This window comes from Denticeps clupeoides, chromosome 18 (assembly GCF_900700375.1).
Source record: "Denticeps clupeoides chromosome 18, fDenClu1.1, whole genome shotgun sequence".
Classification (NCBI taxonomy): domain Eukaryota; kingdom Metazoa; phylum Chordata; class Actinopteri; order Clupeiformes; family Denticipitidae; genus Denticeps; species Denticeps clupeoides.
The window spans coordinates 8494406-8509353 of record NC_041724.1 but is presented as its reverse complement, the minus strand read 5'-3'; the positions used below and the strand labels follow the sequence as shown (position 1 = coordinate 8509353).

General features: G+C 43.4%; 2 protein-coding genes across 3 annotated transcripts; both read right to left on the bottom strand.

The window, feature by feature from the left end:
- Positions 1 to 287: 287 nt before the first annotated feature.
- tmed9 (transmembrane p24 trafficking protein 9) lies at positions 288 to 3548 on the bottom strand. The gene is made up of 5 exons (XM_028960306.1): positions 3380 to 3548; positions 2438 to 2538; positions 1953 to 2078; positions 1721 to 1867; positions 288 to 1401 (listed from the first exon to the last, which is right to left on the bottom strand). Exons 1-5 carry the CDS (start codon positions 3525 to 3527, stop codon positions 1252 to 1254), a joined length of 672 nt encoding a protein of 223 aa, XP_028816139.1. The 5' UTR covers positions 3528 to 3548; the 3' UTR covers positions 288 to 1251.
- A 1478-nt stretch (positions 3549 to 5026) lies between these two features.
- On the bottom strand, positions 5027 to 14665 carry lman2 (lectin, mannose-binding 2). 2 transcript variants are annotated; one of them, XM_028960894.1, is made up of 8 exons: positions 14477 to 14665; positions 12091 to 12197; positions 11894 to 12011; positions 10944 to 11026; positions 9898 to 10059; positions 6203 to 6317; positions 5976 to 6095; positions 5027 to 5896 (listed from the first exon to the last, which is right to left on the bottom strand). In XM_028960894.1, exons 1-8 carry the CDS (start codon positions 14655 to 14657, stop codon positions 5736 to 5738), a joined length of 1047 nt encoding a protein of 348 aa, XP_028816727.1. In that variant the 5' UTR covers positions 14658 to 14665; the 3' UTR covers positions 5027 to 5735. The 2 variants fall into 2 exon arrangements, with proteins under 2 accessions (XP_028816727.1, XP_028816728.1); XM_028960895.1 differs by lacking the exon at positions 10944 to 11026 and adding an exon at positions 10818 to 10897.
- Positions 14666 to 14948: the final 283 nt, after the last annotated feature.

Genomic DNA, 14948 nt, shown 5'->3' with positions numbered 1-14948 from the left:
CGTTTCAAGCAGAAATCCCTCTCACCTTTGTATTTAGAAAGCTTTCAGCCTGGCATTCAAATTAAGAAATCTAACTGGGCGATGATATTTTTTTAATATATATATAAATTATATATATAAAAAAAGCCAGAAATAACATTACCTGAAACATGAGAGGCTTTTGAAGACATCTTCTACCGCTGCTACTTAACCAGTAGTTCAAAGATGCTGCAAAAAGGCTTCTTCTGAACAAAGAGGGTCACACTGTTTTGGGGTGTTGTACAATTATAATCGGAGTGGGGATGTCACCGTTCCCTGAATATTCCTTTATTTCGATCCAAATGCACACAGTCACATGCCTAGGTGTATAGTCCGATCGTCATCTTTAATATACAGTCCTGGACAGGGGAATGCATGTCAGAGTATCTTTCAAATATATTGTGTTCACTAATTAGACATAAGGGCAAAAAAAACCTGACTATTACAGCATGGGCCAGTGTGTGTGTTGTACAAAACAAGATTTCTCAACGAGTTAGGCAATTTAATCCAAAAGTCAGGACTGACCAAAAAAAAAAAAAAAAAAAAAGAACCCTACTGGACATTCATGGCGCCTCTGACGTGTTTCTTCAATGACGGCCTGGCTACTGTTTCTTTCAGTTGACACAGTGTACAAATAATGTAAAAACATGAACACACATACATTCATTCATTCATTCCTAACAAACCCAAAAAAAAACAACACCTTAAATACCTACAGTAACAAAGCATTGAGGAAATTTTGTAGCAATCCCTAGCCATTTTGTTAAAAAAAAAAAAAAAAAAAAAAAAAAATCAGGTCATGAGCACGCTCACATTGCAGGTCAGGTAGACAAAGTTGCGTTGTTAGTATGTACACAATAACTGCATGATTAACTCTTTGCAAAAATAAACGCATCTCATGTGAGTCAGTTAAAACGCTCACATTAAAAGCTTATTACAGAGAGAGGGGGGGTTCTTGTTTTTACGGATGACTCTTACTTGAAGTTTTTTTAACAGAAGGGCAGTGGTTTTTCACCCTCATTAAACTAGCAGTTTAAAGAAAACGCCATTGTGTAAGGACGGCATTTTAAGGATTTTCAACACCCAATGGGCAAGATTTTTAAAAAGGGTTCTTAAACGATGTATTACACCAGTCTGTGCTTTGACACTTGAGAACCTGTCTACTAGTATGACTGATGATTGTGTACTGCATAAAATTGACACACACACACACACACACACACACACACAACATTACACTAATTTTTTGGCCTCAAAGAAACTCTTCAAGTGTCGCATCTGCCAGAAACCAATGGCCACCAGGATCAATGTCTGGATGATGGACCACCACAGCACTCTCTGATTGGTGCTCTCACTGGTCTGCCTGAAGCGCTCTTCACGGTACTGAAAGACAGGGAAGCAGGCAATTCACATTATATTTCTATCCATGAATATAATAAATCTGTAGATTACATTCTAGCTCACTCTCATTTACAATTGGCTGCTTGCTAACTTTAGCAATTAGTTTTATATGAAATTCTATATATAATCTAGATGGAGCACCCTTCAGGCTTGACATCTTTAAATCAGATTAATAATGTGAAATAACAGTAACAGTACACTTGAGATGATATTTATCATGAATGAACTTACTGAACTTGTCAATGAATAATTAAGGCTCAATAAACTTTGCTGTTTTATTTGATTCTGAATAAGTGCCCACCCGTTGGTAGTTCTGCTCCTTCTGGATCTGGTCCACCTGCTCCACCAGCTGCCGGACTCTGAGCTGAAGCTCCGTCAGTTTGTCTTTGGCTGCGATCTCGGCATAGTTATTGGTATGTTCCCCGACCTGAATGTCCAGGTGGACTCTCTTGGGGACGAGAAGGGAACCAGAGTTAAAATGAACAGATGTTCAGACAGTAAAAGAGAGGCTACAACTCCGTGTATTCACTTACAAGCATACCACCAGCAAAGAGGGCAAACTTGGAGGAGTTGGAGTGCAGGCAGATCTGATGTTCGCCAGGAGTATGAGAGGTGAAGGTAAATCTACCTTCCGAGCCATACTGACGAGACATGATCACCTAGTAAAACAGAAAAACATGCTGTTTTAAAAGTTAAAAAGTGAAAGTGAAGTGATTATCATTGTGAAACTGTGCAGCACAGCACATGGTGACACATCTAAATGTGCCCTCTGCTTTTAACCATCACCCTTAGTGATCAGTGGGCAGCCATGACAGGCACCAGGGGAGAAGTGTGTGGGGCTGATGCTTTGCTCAGTGGCACCTCAGTGGCACCTTGGCAGCTCTGGATTCGAAACAGCAACCTTCCTTATCCGCTAGGCCACCACTGCCCGCTTTTTTATCCTTTCCTTGAAAATACGACTTACAGTCTTAAAGACAATCTGATCATAATCTGGTCAAACATTCCCTTGAATCCTTACCTTCTCATCAGGATCCTTAACTTCAACGAACATCCCCAGCCCCTGAGTGGCAGGCAAATACTCCTCTTTCTGCTTGTCATACAGCTGAGTCCGGTAGTTTCCTTAAAAGAATAATAATTTTATAACAAAGTAATAAATTTATGAAAACTAATACGCACACAAAATAGCGTAAAGTGTGAAGTGATTGACACTTGTGATACACAGCACACAATGCACACAGTGAAATTTGTCCTCTGCATTTAACCCATCACCCTTGGTGAGCAGTGGGCAGCCATGACAGGCGCCTGGGGAGCAGTGAGTGGGGACCGTGCTTTGCTCAGTGGCACCTCAGTGGATCGGGATTCGAACCGGCAACCTTCTGATTATGGGGCCACTTCCTTAACCGTTAGGCCCCATATTTTACATAATACTGGAAGTCAAATCTTTGCTGTACTGCAATTTCAGTTTACAGCAGCCTGAGCTGGCTTTAAAGCAGCACGAAAATACCAATCAAAAATACAGAATACAAAATTTTAAATGATAATAAATCGATGAGGGAACAGAAAACACAAAACCCTGCGTGTCAAAGGTCATCGCTCAGGCACAGCCGCAGGACAAAATAAAAGGAGATTCAGAAACAATGTAAGTAAGAAAGGAGTGAATGAATAGGTATTGAACAAACACTCTGGTAAAGAAAATTAAACAACTGACAGGTTGACTTTAACTTGAGGAACTTCCGGAACCGGACAGCCCCCTCCAGGTCAAAGGTTAAGAGTTAGCCAGACTAGCCGGCTAGTCAGGAATTAGTCATACTCAGCTGAGCTACAGTGAGACACCCATCAAACATCTGCTTTAAAGCTGTTAAAACCCGAGAGCCGAAAGCAGCGAGGGCAGCTGGGAGAGGCGGCTCATGCTAGCTACGTTCCGGGAAAAAAGGGCCCCGAGGTCGCGGCTCGGACGCACCGATGATCATCGTCTCGTCCGGGATCTCCTCGATGAAGCACTTCTTCTCCGTCTCGCCGATGTGGAAGTACAGCGCCGAGACGAGGCTGGCGGAGAGGCTGAGAAGGAAAAGCGTGCTCAGGGCGAGCTGCATCCTGACGGCCGCCATCGCGCTGCTGCTACCGGTACAGTCAGCACGGAGGCTGCGCACGGCGGCTACGCCACGTCACCTATCGGCGCCCGACAGCCAATCAGAACGCGCCAAAGTGTAAACACAAATCCGATTATATATATATATATACACACACACACACACACACACACACACACACACACACACACATAAATAAAATACATGTAACTCCATGGGGCAGTGGTGGCCTAGTGGTTAAGGAAGCGGCCCCGTAATCAGAGGGTTGCCGGTTCGAATCCCGATCTGCCGAGGTGCCACTGAGGTGCCACTGAGCAAAGCATCGTCCCCACACACTGCTCCCCGGGCGCCTGTCATGGCTGCCCACTGCCCACTCAGGGTGATGGGTTAAATGCAGAGGACAAATTTCACTGTTTGCACCGTGTGCTGTGCTGCTGTGTATCACATGTGACAATCACTTCACTTTCAGATATACTCACATATATACACACACACACACACACACACACACAGTACAGGGCAAAAGTTTAGACACACCTTCTCATTCAATGTGTTTTCTTTATTTTCATGACCATTTACATTGGTAGATTCTCACTGAAGGCATCAGAACTATGAATGAACACATGTGGAGTTATGTACTTAACAAAAAAAGGTGAAATAACTGAAAACATGTTTTATATTCTAGTTTCTTTGCTCTGATTACTGCTTTGAACACTCTTGGCATTCTCTCGATGAGCTTCAAGAGGTCGTCACCTGAAATGGTTTTCCAACAGTCTTGAAGGAGTTCCCAGAGGTGTTTAGCACTTGTTGGTCCCTTTACCTTCACTCTGCGGTCCAGCTCACCCCAAACCATCTCGATTGGGTTCAGGTCCGGTGACTGTGGAGGCCAGGTCTGTTCATAATAGTTTTGATTCCTTCAGTGAGAATCTACCAATGTATCTACCAAGGCGGCCGGTATTAGAAGGCAATATTGGTACAGAGCGAGAGTGGAACTTTCCATCATGCAAGGTGTTAGTGTTTGGCAACAAGTTCAGTTGTATCTACAAGAAAGCTTCAGCATCGCCTGTCTGCAATGATATGCTTCTGAAGTTCAGGCTGACTCAGATACGATTGAGGAAGAAGATTCAGTTTCATCGGCCACTGTTCATCTGGGAGCTTGATGTCCACCTCAGTGTGGACAGTCTCCATTGCCCTCTTTCCCACACATCCCCAACATGTTCATACTTCTGCTCTCAGGACGGAGGTACAGAAGTGTGAAATCTAGAACCTCCTGACTCACCAACTCCTTTTCCCCAAACAAGATGGACTACCTTATACTCTTTTGCACATTATCTTTTTTAATCAGAATCGTATTTATTGGCCAAGTAAGTGCAAGCACATACAAGGAATTTGATTCCGGTAGATGGTGTCTCTCAAGTACAGAGTAGAAAAAAAAAAAAAAAACAACAACAACAACAATGTGCAAGGATGTGTGTAACTGCTGAAACATACACTGCAATAAATCAGACAGACAGTTCTGTATGTTAATCTTAATTTATTAAAAATCAAAACAACCTCTGTTCAGTCCCTCGGGCATCAAATGTTCTGTTGCGTTCATTGCTGACACACAAAGCTGGGTTTTGAGATTCATTGATTACATATTTTCTCTGACAGAGGAGGGAAAATGTGAATACAGCTGCTTTAAGCACCCTAATAAAATGATGCAAACCAGTCAGATTTCTCTTTTTATACATACATACATACATAACTCATTTTGAGTCCTTGGCGTTCCTTAACATTTCACAGATGTCAAAAAAAAAAAAATAAAAAAAAAATTAAATTGCATCTTTAAATGGACAACCATGGACTCTGCTCATGCTAAGAAATTTAAACAGCCCTTTTAACCCATAATTCTGAAAATAAGGCAATTACAGTACCCCAAAGTCTAGAACCAAACAGTGCTTCAAGAGGAAAAACAAAATACAACAAAAAGTAAAAAGGTCAAATATCAGTTGAAATAGGGACAGACCTTTTGTAGTTTGTCAAACCAACTGGGGAAAGAATAAAAGAATAAAAAAATAGTTTTCTGGAAAATGTCAAACTTTTTTTGTGAAGGCTGGAAAATAGCCTTATTGAACTCATTGCTCAGCGCTCAACTGACATTAACATGTACACAATCCTTTAGAATTCACATTAATGTCTTAAGTGGAGTTCACTTGAATTCCCGCGCTGCAACCGTCCAGTCTCCTAGTAAAACCTCTTGTTTCTCTCCTGCTGTCTCTGGAAGACCACAGCACCCACCACAGCACAAACGACGATACCCAGAAGGGCGCATAGCAGCAGCAGGAAAACCTTCCACCCAGTCAGAGGGGTGCTGCGGAAGTTCCCAGTAGGGTCATCAATGTTGTCTGTGCCAAAGACAGAAACAAAAGTCAGTATTTAATCATGTATAAATCATACAGGCATTTAAATCAACTCTAGCCTCACCTTTAGGGGATTTCAGTAGACTGACGCTTGGTTCAATCTTACTCCAGTCCAGACTGTCTTCTTCTGGGGTGTGTTCCACCATCAGCTGGTACATCTTCATGGATATGATGTCATGATTATCTGTGAATGTATTGCCTCAAATGTCATTGAAATGTGGCCATTTTGAAATCATCCTGCGGAAAAAATTGAGTGAGGATCAAAAAGCGGCCTGTACGAATCCTGCTTACCAGACAGATCTCCTGTGGCAGCCGAAGCGCCAAAGAAATATCCAGTTGGCAGGCGGACCCCGGCGATGTCAAGGCACTCCTTCCACTCATTCCGGTCATCAACGTCCACCATGATCTGTGGAAATTAACCATTAAAAGTCCCTGATTACGATTGTATTAACGTTAATGCAAGTTCCCCTAGAATATCTATGGTCCTGCAGTGTCTAGAAATGGATATAGGGGTAAAGAGTGCTTTGGTCATTCTGCTTCACCGTTCAGAGAGCGGCAACTCAGATGTTCAGATCTGGAATTTGTCCCCTTATGTAGTCATAAGGGCAATTTTTTTGTATTATAAAACCTTTCAAATGTCTAATAGTCTGTTTCTGTGCAGCCAGTTATTATATAGACCAAGATGGCGGCGCGTACACATCGCGAGGCTCAGCGTCTCTCCAGTTTCTGCAGTTTTGCGGTAATTTTCTTGCTCATGTAGGGGCTGTTCGTGCAGAACAGTAGTGCCTCAACATCGTACTCCCGACAAGAGCTTTTGGATATTGGTTCTCGTAATTTTAACAGTTTTATCAGCAATCTTGAACTCATCCCTGAGATCGGCAGAACACCCGAGGCGGCGCACCCTACCCGACCGGGCGGAAGTGCTCGAAGACGCCGTCGAGACCGTAAACAAAGGCGGGGGAAGCGCGGAGGGCTAAGAGCTAAGCTAAAGCTAACACCACACCGGCTCTCTTTGCCCAGCATTCTTCTCGCCAATGTACGGTCACTGGTGAACAAAATGGATGAGATTCGACTCCGAATCAACCACAGCAAGAAACTCTGGAACTGCAATGTCATGATTTTCACTGAAACATGGCTAAACAACGGAATACCGGACAATGCTATTGCTCTAGCTGAGCACCACATTCTCCGGGCAGACAGAACGGCGGATGACTCCGGTAAGACCAGAGGTGGGGGATTGTGCATCTATGTCAACAAAGCCTGGTGCACGAACTCTACTATCATTGGGAGACACTGCTCAGCTAACCTAGAGTTTCTCATGGTTAAGTGCAGACCGTTCTATCTGCCGCGGGAGTTCACATCCACCATTATAACTGCCGCTTACATTCCTCCTGATGCTGATGCCAAGCTTGCTATGAACGAACTTCATGCGGCCATCAGTAAACAACAGACTGATCACCCAGAGGCTGCATACATTGTGGCGGGCGATTTTAATCATTCCAATTTGAAGACGGTATTTCCTAAATTTCATAAAAACATTCTCTGTCACACCAGAGGAAACAAAACTCTGGATCAAGTTTATACAAACATGGCTGAAGCCTATGCTGTGACCCCCCTCCCCCACTTCGGACAATCAGATCACCTTTCCTTGTTTCTCACCCCCAAGTACTCCCCCCTCATCAACCGTGTGAAGCCATCAGTGAGGACCATCAAAGTGTGGCCAGCGGGGGCTGACATCACACTCCAGGACAGGTTCCAACACACAGACTGGAGTATGTTTGCTTCACAGGCCACCTGTGGCTCTCACACGGACATCGACATCTACACCTCCTCTGTTCTGAACTACATTAACACCACCATAGACACGGTTACTACTCAGAAACAGATCACCACATACCCTAATCAGAAGCCTTGGATGAACAAGGAGGTGCGTCTCCTGCTGAAGGCACGCAACAATGCCTTCAGATCGGGTGATGCACAGGCCTACGGCATTTCCAGGGCGAACCTGAAGAGGGGCATCAAAAAGGCCAAGCACTGCTACAAACTAAAGCTAGAGGAATACTTCTCCAATGCTGATCCTCGACGCTTGTGGCAGGGCATTCAGGCCATTACAGACTATAAACCCAGCAACTCAGCCCCCACAACCACAGATGTCCTCTTTCTGAATGAGCTCAACGACTTTTATGCTCGCTTTGAAAGAGACAACAAGCAACCTGCTGTCAAGATCCCCTCATCTACCGACCACTCGCCCATCATACTCACCTCCTCAGATGTTTGCACTGCACTGAGTCGGATAAACGCGCGCAGGGCTGCTGGACCAGACGGCATCCCGGGGCGCGTACTTAGAGCATGTGCAGAGCAGCTCGCTGGCGTATTCACGGACATTTTTAACATGTCTCTCGCCCAAGCAGCTGTTCCAACATGCCTCAAATCCACCTCCATTGTACCAGTGCCGAAACATTCTAGTCCAACATGCCTGAATGACTACCGCCCTGTAGCACTCACACCCATAATCATGAAGTGCTTCGAGCGGTTAGTCCTGGCACATCTGAGGGACTTCCTCCCACCAACTCTGGACCCACACCAGTTTGCGTACCGTAGCAATAGGAGCACAGAGGATGCAGTCTCCATAGCGCTGCACTCTGTACTCACACACCTGGACAAGCAAAACACATATGCACGGATGCTGTTTGTTGATTTCAGCTCAGCATTTAACACTGTCATCCCCTCTAAGCTAATCTCTAAACTTAGAGCCCTGGACATCAACACCTCACTTTGCAACTGGATTATGGACTTTCTGACCAGCAGACCACAGCATGTAAGGTCAGGCCACATCCGCTCCACTACTGTCACGCTCAACACTGGTGTACCACAGGGCTGTGTGCTGAGCCCCTTCCTCTACTCCCTCTTCACCCATGACTGCCGACCTATGTATGGATCAAACTCCGTTATTAAGTTTGCAGATGACACCACGGTGATAGGTCTCATCGACAACAACGATGAGACTGCCTACAGGGAGGAGGTCCAGCATCTGGCCACTTGGTGCACAGAAAATAACCTTCTTTTAAACACCACCAAGACCAAGGAGCTCATTGTGGACTTCAGGAGGGAGAGAAGAGGCTCGCATGATCCCATCCACATCAATGGGATGACTGTGCAGCCTGTTACATCCTTCAAGTTCCTGGGGACCCACATCTCAGAGGACCTGTCCTGGAGCATTAACACCTCCAGCCTGGTCAAGAAGGCTCACCAGCGCCTCTTCTTCTTGAGAACATTAAAAAAAATTTTGAACCAGCTACCCAATACCATCCTGTTGAACTTTTACCGCTCTACAATAGAGAGCATCCTTACCAGCTGTCTCACAGTGTGGTATGGAAGCTGCACTGTTGCTGAGCGTAAGGCGATGCAGCGGGTGGTGAAAACTGCCCAGCGCATCACAGGGACTCCACTTCCATCCATTGAGGAAATCCAGAGGAAGCACTGTCTGCGTCGAGCTCACAGTATTCTTAAGGACTCCTCCCACCCGGCCCACGAACTGTTCTCTCTCCTGCCTTCAGGCAGACGGTTCAGGCTACCACGGACAAGAACCAGCAGACTTAGGAACAGCTTTTTTCCCAGAGCTGTTTCCTTGCTGAACTCCTCTGCCCCCCCCATTCACTCTTGATAATCACTGCACTGCACATATCACTTTGTACTGCACATATCACTTTGTACTGCACATATCACCTTATGTATAGCACATATCACTTTATGTATATATATATAACTTAACTTATTTGAACTGTATCCTGCACTTGCTGCTTATTGCACTTCTGGTTAGACCTAAACTACATTTCGTTGCCCTGTACTTGTACATGTGTAATGACAATAAAGTTGAATCTAATCTAATCTAATATGGTTATTCCATTAAATGACTAACAAATCAGTCATTTAATTAAAGACATTGATGTCACATATTTTAATAAAAAAGGGAAAAAAATACTTACAGTGAGTCGGCCTTTGGAGTAACGAATGGCAAGGTACGTGTCGTGATCTTTGTTCCTTATTTCTGCAGTGCAGCCTCCCAGTTCAGTAGAGCGGCCATCTTTGCCGTGGTCATACGGAACAGATCCATTGCTCACCATAGCAGAAATGTAAGGAAAGGAGCGCTGAGGAAAGAGGAACAAAGATAAAGGCTCACTTGGAATAAGTGATCAGGCATTTAAAAATGTTGGATTAGGGCTGGGCATTCAATAGGATTGTCAATTTCTTCCTTCCAACTAGCAAAATTCATAATTCTGTAACAGGAACAAACGTGTCCGTGAACAGCACGCGCTCGAGTTCAAACTACAATTGCACAGAAGTGTGAATGACAAATCAAATGTTTATTTAATTATTTGTTGCAGATTAAAATGAAAGAGCCTATTATTTTTCTTTGTATTGTATCAGTACTAGTCAGATTATTTTCCCAATAAACATCTGAATTAGTAATACAGATAAGAACAACCTTAGATAATGTGTAAGGGTTATAATTCAAAAATGAACTTTAATCAATATCAGGTAAGAAAATCTGCCCAGCCAATCCAGCAATAGTCTATTTTTAATGTAGTGAACAATTCTTGAATCAATTAAAAATTAAATAAAACATGAAAGTATTTCATGCAGAATGTCACTGGCAATCTTTGATACCCAGCCCTAAAATGATGTGTTAAAAATGGATGGTACTTAAGAATTATAATTTCACACACATCATGCAACTTTTGAAATGGCCTTAATGAACACATGAACAGGGGTACAAAACAACATGAATGAGATGGGCACAAAAGATCTTTTCTGAATAAAATTGGAAAAAAAAAACATGCACACAATCTATAACAAAACAAAAGCAAAAAAAAAACTACAAAGTTTTATAAGCACATTAACTCACGTCAGAAGTGTCATCATTAGGATATGTGTCTAATACTACTGCCAACCCATGGAAGTTAGCAACGCTGCCATACAAAGGTCCTGCAGGGAAAGAGTCACCAGTGAGTCAGCGCCTAGACGCACTTACATCCATTCCGTGGAGGTCATTGCGGAAGGTATCCAAAAAAATGGCCAGGCCTACAAAATGTTCCTGGTTTCCAAAGACTGACCCTGAGTGGAGAGGTAAGGGAGGGGATGAGCGTCTTTACAGTCACAGCAGCGGCAGTACATAAAAACACAAACAAACATGGCAAACAAGCATGTCGTCCAATATATATGTTGAGAAATGTCTAGTTTGACTATCAGAATACCTGGATGACCGAAATAATCATCTACCAGCATGTTTGGTTTGATACCAGACGTAGTCTCAACCGGCCTATAATAGAGATTTCATGTTTGATGTCCGCTGACACCTCCTGTGAACTTACATGTGTGATGTGTTGACAGGAGCGCATTTACATAGTCCAGCGTGAGAATGTAGCGAAAGTGATTAGTTCTCACACCACAGAACAGCACACGGTGAAATGTGGCCTCTGTAGTTAACAAAACCATGACAGGCGCCCGGGGAGCAGTGTGTGGGGACGGTGCTTTGCTCAGTGACACCTCAGCGGCACCTTGGCGGTTGGGGTTTCGAACCGGCAACATTCCAATTACGGGGCCGCTTCCTTAACCACTAGGCTACTAGTGTGAGAAATCAATAATAGATATGGGTTCCTCCCATTTTTAATGGACTTTGTTCATTAAACTTGCACTTTAAGCATCACACTAGACCTTCCTCTTTAAAGAATATTTAGTTAAACTTGTAACTTTCTTATTGTCAAACTTGTGTACAGAATCTACAACAGAGTGAACAAAAAGACTGTATTCATAGTTGGGGGTCCTAGTGAACCGGAACTGATCACTTCATCGATGGTAACTTGAAGGCACGTTGTAAGTCGCTCTGGGTAAGGGTGTCTGCCAAATGCCTTAAATGTAAAATGTAAATGCACTTCCGTCCATGCCACACACACACACACAAAAACAAAAATCAGTCTTTACCCAGCTGCAGTCTCTCTTTTGTGTACCAGATAGCAATGCCATCTCCATGGAGATTCTTTTTCCCCAATCCATGAACTCTGAACTGCACGTGCATCTCCCAGTCTTTGAGGAAGCATGGCTGTGAACAATGCAAACGGTTACCTGCACTGTTGTTAACAGGAACGCGACTCGGAAGCCGCTGCGCCACGTCACCTTACCACGGTGTTCCAGATGGAGCCTTGCTTGCTGCGCTCATCAGGAGTCAAACGCACATACTGACTTGTCACCAGCGTGCTCCCCGAGAAGTCCCACTGGCTGCCCACTCCTGGACCAAGCAAATCACACATCACAGGGAATGCCACGATACAATAAAACATTCATATGTTGACCATGAAGATAAAGTTGATAAAGCAGAACAATAGTTATAAACTGTATTAACATCACTGATGACTGGACAGAAAAGAAAAATGTTTATTTCCCATTAGCAGGGTTTTCAGTTACTGCAAGGCAAATTTTCATGACCAAATGTTCTCTGATATTTCTGTGCAAATGTGGAAAATTGACAACTAAACTTTGACAACCCTGAATAGCTTAACTTAAACAACAGTGTTTCTTCGTCCAAGTTCAGGCAGCCCGAGTAAAATGGAGCTATAGTATTAAGCTGTTGAGATAATGAGCTGTAATTTACACGAGACACGTCTATGCAGCACAGAACAGCACACGGTGAAATGTGGCCTCTGTAGTTAACTAAACCATGACAGGCGCCCGGGGAGCAGTGTGTGGGGACGGTTAGGCTTTACAGGATTTCACCATGTAAAGCCAGCAAAGATCATACAGACCTGCACTAGTTTTAAACCTTGTAAACGTACAATAAACGTTTCTCGCGCAGCCTTCCGGGAATTACACATACTCCACGTTCATGTGTCAATCAGATTGTAATGACGTTTTCCACAACTTTATATATGTTTATTTCATAGTCCAAAACTTTTTTGAAGGCCTGGAAAATTCCCTTTTCAAATTCCATGACATTCCTTGGATTTTACCTGCATTAGTTTCTGAAGTGTTCAAAACAAACATTAACGTGTCGATACTGATCCCCCCCCAGCATTAGTGTGTATTCTGAGCTACTGTGTTAACGCGTCGATACTGATTTTTTTTCCCCAGCATTAGTGTGTATTTTGAACTACTGTGTTAACGCGGCGATACTGATTTTTTTATCCCAGCATTAGTATGTATTTTTAGCAACTGTGTAAACGTGTCGATACTGATTTTTTTTTATCTCCCAGCATTAGTGTATTTTGAGCGACTGTGTAAACGTGTCGATACTGATTTATTTTATCTCCCAGTATTAGTATGTATTTTGAGCGACTGTGTTAACGTGTCGATACTGATTTTTTTTTATCTCCCAGCATTAGTGTGTATTTTGAGCGACTGTGTAAACGTGTCGATACTGATTTTTTTTTATCTCCCAGTATTAGTATGTATTTTGAGCGACTGTGTTAACGTGTCGATACTGATTTTTTTTTATCTCCCAGCATTAGTGTGTATTTTGAGCGACTGTGTAAACGTGTCGATACTGATTTTTTTTATCTCCCAGCATTAGTGTATTTTGAGCGACTGTGTAAACGTGTCGATACTGATTTTTTTTATCTCCCAGTATTAGTGTGTATTTTGAGCGACTGTGTTAACGTGTCGATACTGATTTTTTTTTATCTCCCAGCATTAGTGTGTATTTTGAGCGACTGTGTTAACGTGTCGATACTGATTTTTTTTATCTCCCAGCATTAGTGTGTATTTTGAGCGACTGTGTTAACGTGTCGATACTGATTTTTTTTTATCTCCCAGCATTAGTGTGTATTTTGAACTACTGTGTTAACGCGTCGATACTGATTTTTTTTTATCTCCCAGCATTAGTGTATTTTGAACTATGGTGTTAACGTGTCGATACTGATTTTTTTATCTCCCAGCATTAGTGTGTATTTTGAACTACTGTGTTAACGTGTTGATACTGATTTTTTTGTCTGCCAGAATTAGTATGTATTTTGAACTACTGTGTTTACGTGTCGATGCTGAATTTTATCTCCCATCATTAGTATGTATTATTAGCGACTGTGTAAACGTGTCGATACTGATTTTTTTTTATCTCCCAGCATTAGTGTGTATTTTGAGCGACTGTGTTAACGTGTCGATACTGAATTTTTTTATCCAAGTATTAGTATGTATTTTGAGCGACTGTGTTAACGCGTCGATACTGATTTTTTTATCCCAGCATTCGTATGTATTTTGAGCGACTGTGTTAACGCGTCGATACTGATTTTTTTATCCCAGCATTAGTGTGTATTTTGAGCGACTGTGTTGGCTGATGGACGAGAGACTGCCAAATATAAACGGGTCACGTGCATTAAACACACACAGAGCAGGAAATCATCTGCACACATCCGGCTTTCCCCTCCGGGTCTCTCTGGAGCAGAAATGCACCGACGGCCTGCGGCGTGACTACAATTTCGGACAGTCCTCGCCCATCCGGGTCGGGAAGAAAAGCGGGCTTTTAAACTCCAGACTGGGCAGAGCGGACAGGACCGTAGCTTAGCTTAGCCAACTCACCCTGGTAGGGCTTCATGAGCGAGTGCTCCCGCTTCAAATGCTCGGCGTTGCCGTCGGTGATGTCCCCGAACACCGCGACGCAGTGGAGGAGCGACAGCAGAGCCAGACAGCGCAGGTCCATGCTGCTGACGGCGGCGCCAAACAGCCCGACGCCTCGTATTGCGCTTCTGCCCGCGTCCATGTTTGAGGAGGAACCGTAGCGCGCCCGTTTTTTGCTTCCTGCCACAAACACATTCCTGAAAAACAAGCGTTCCGTCATTTTTTTACGCACAGTAGGATAGCAAACGTAAACTGTAAAGTGAGAATTCTATGATAAATGAAGAATATGAGCACAACATTGTTTTTATTTCGCGTAGGATACATGTTAACTCCAACATTTAGATATTGGCACGTTTTAGGTCGGAAGGATTTAAAGAATGGACGACTTCCAGAAAAGCCAATCATCGTCAAGCACACCTCCGGAAAAGTTGAA

Coding starts and splice junctions, on each gene's coding strand:
- lman2 (XM_028960894.1), bottom strand. CDS start 14,657: ATGGACGCGGGCAGAAGCGCAATACGAGGCGTCGGGCTGTTTGGCGCC. Junction 10,060..10,943: donor ATGACCTCCACGGAATGGAT/GTAAGTGCGTCT, acceptor CTCTTTCCTCAG/CGCTCCTTTCCTTACATTTC. Junction 6,318..9,897: donor ACTCCAAAGGCCGACTCACT/GTAAGTATTTTT, acceptor TAATTTCCACAG/ATCATGGTGGACGTTGATGA.
- tmed9 (XM_028960306.1), bottom strand. CDS start 3,527: ATGGCGGCCGTCAGGATGCAGCTCGCCCTGAGCACGCTTTTCCTTCTC. Junction 2,079..2,437: donor TTAAGGATCCTGATGAGAAG/GTAAGGATTCAA, acceptor CTGTTTTACTAG/GTGATCATGTCTCGTCAGTA. Junction 1,868..1,952: donor TCTTTGCTGGTGGTATGCTT/GTAAGTGAATAC, acceptor CTCGTCCCCAAG/AGAGTCCACCTGGACATTCA.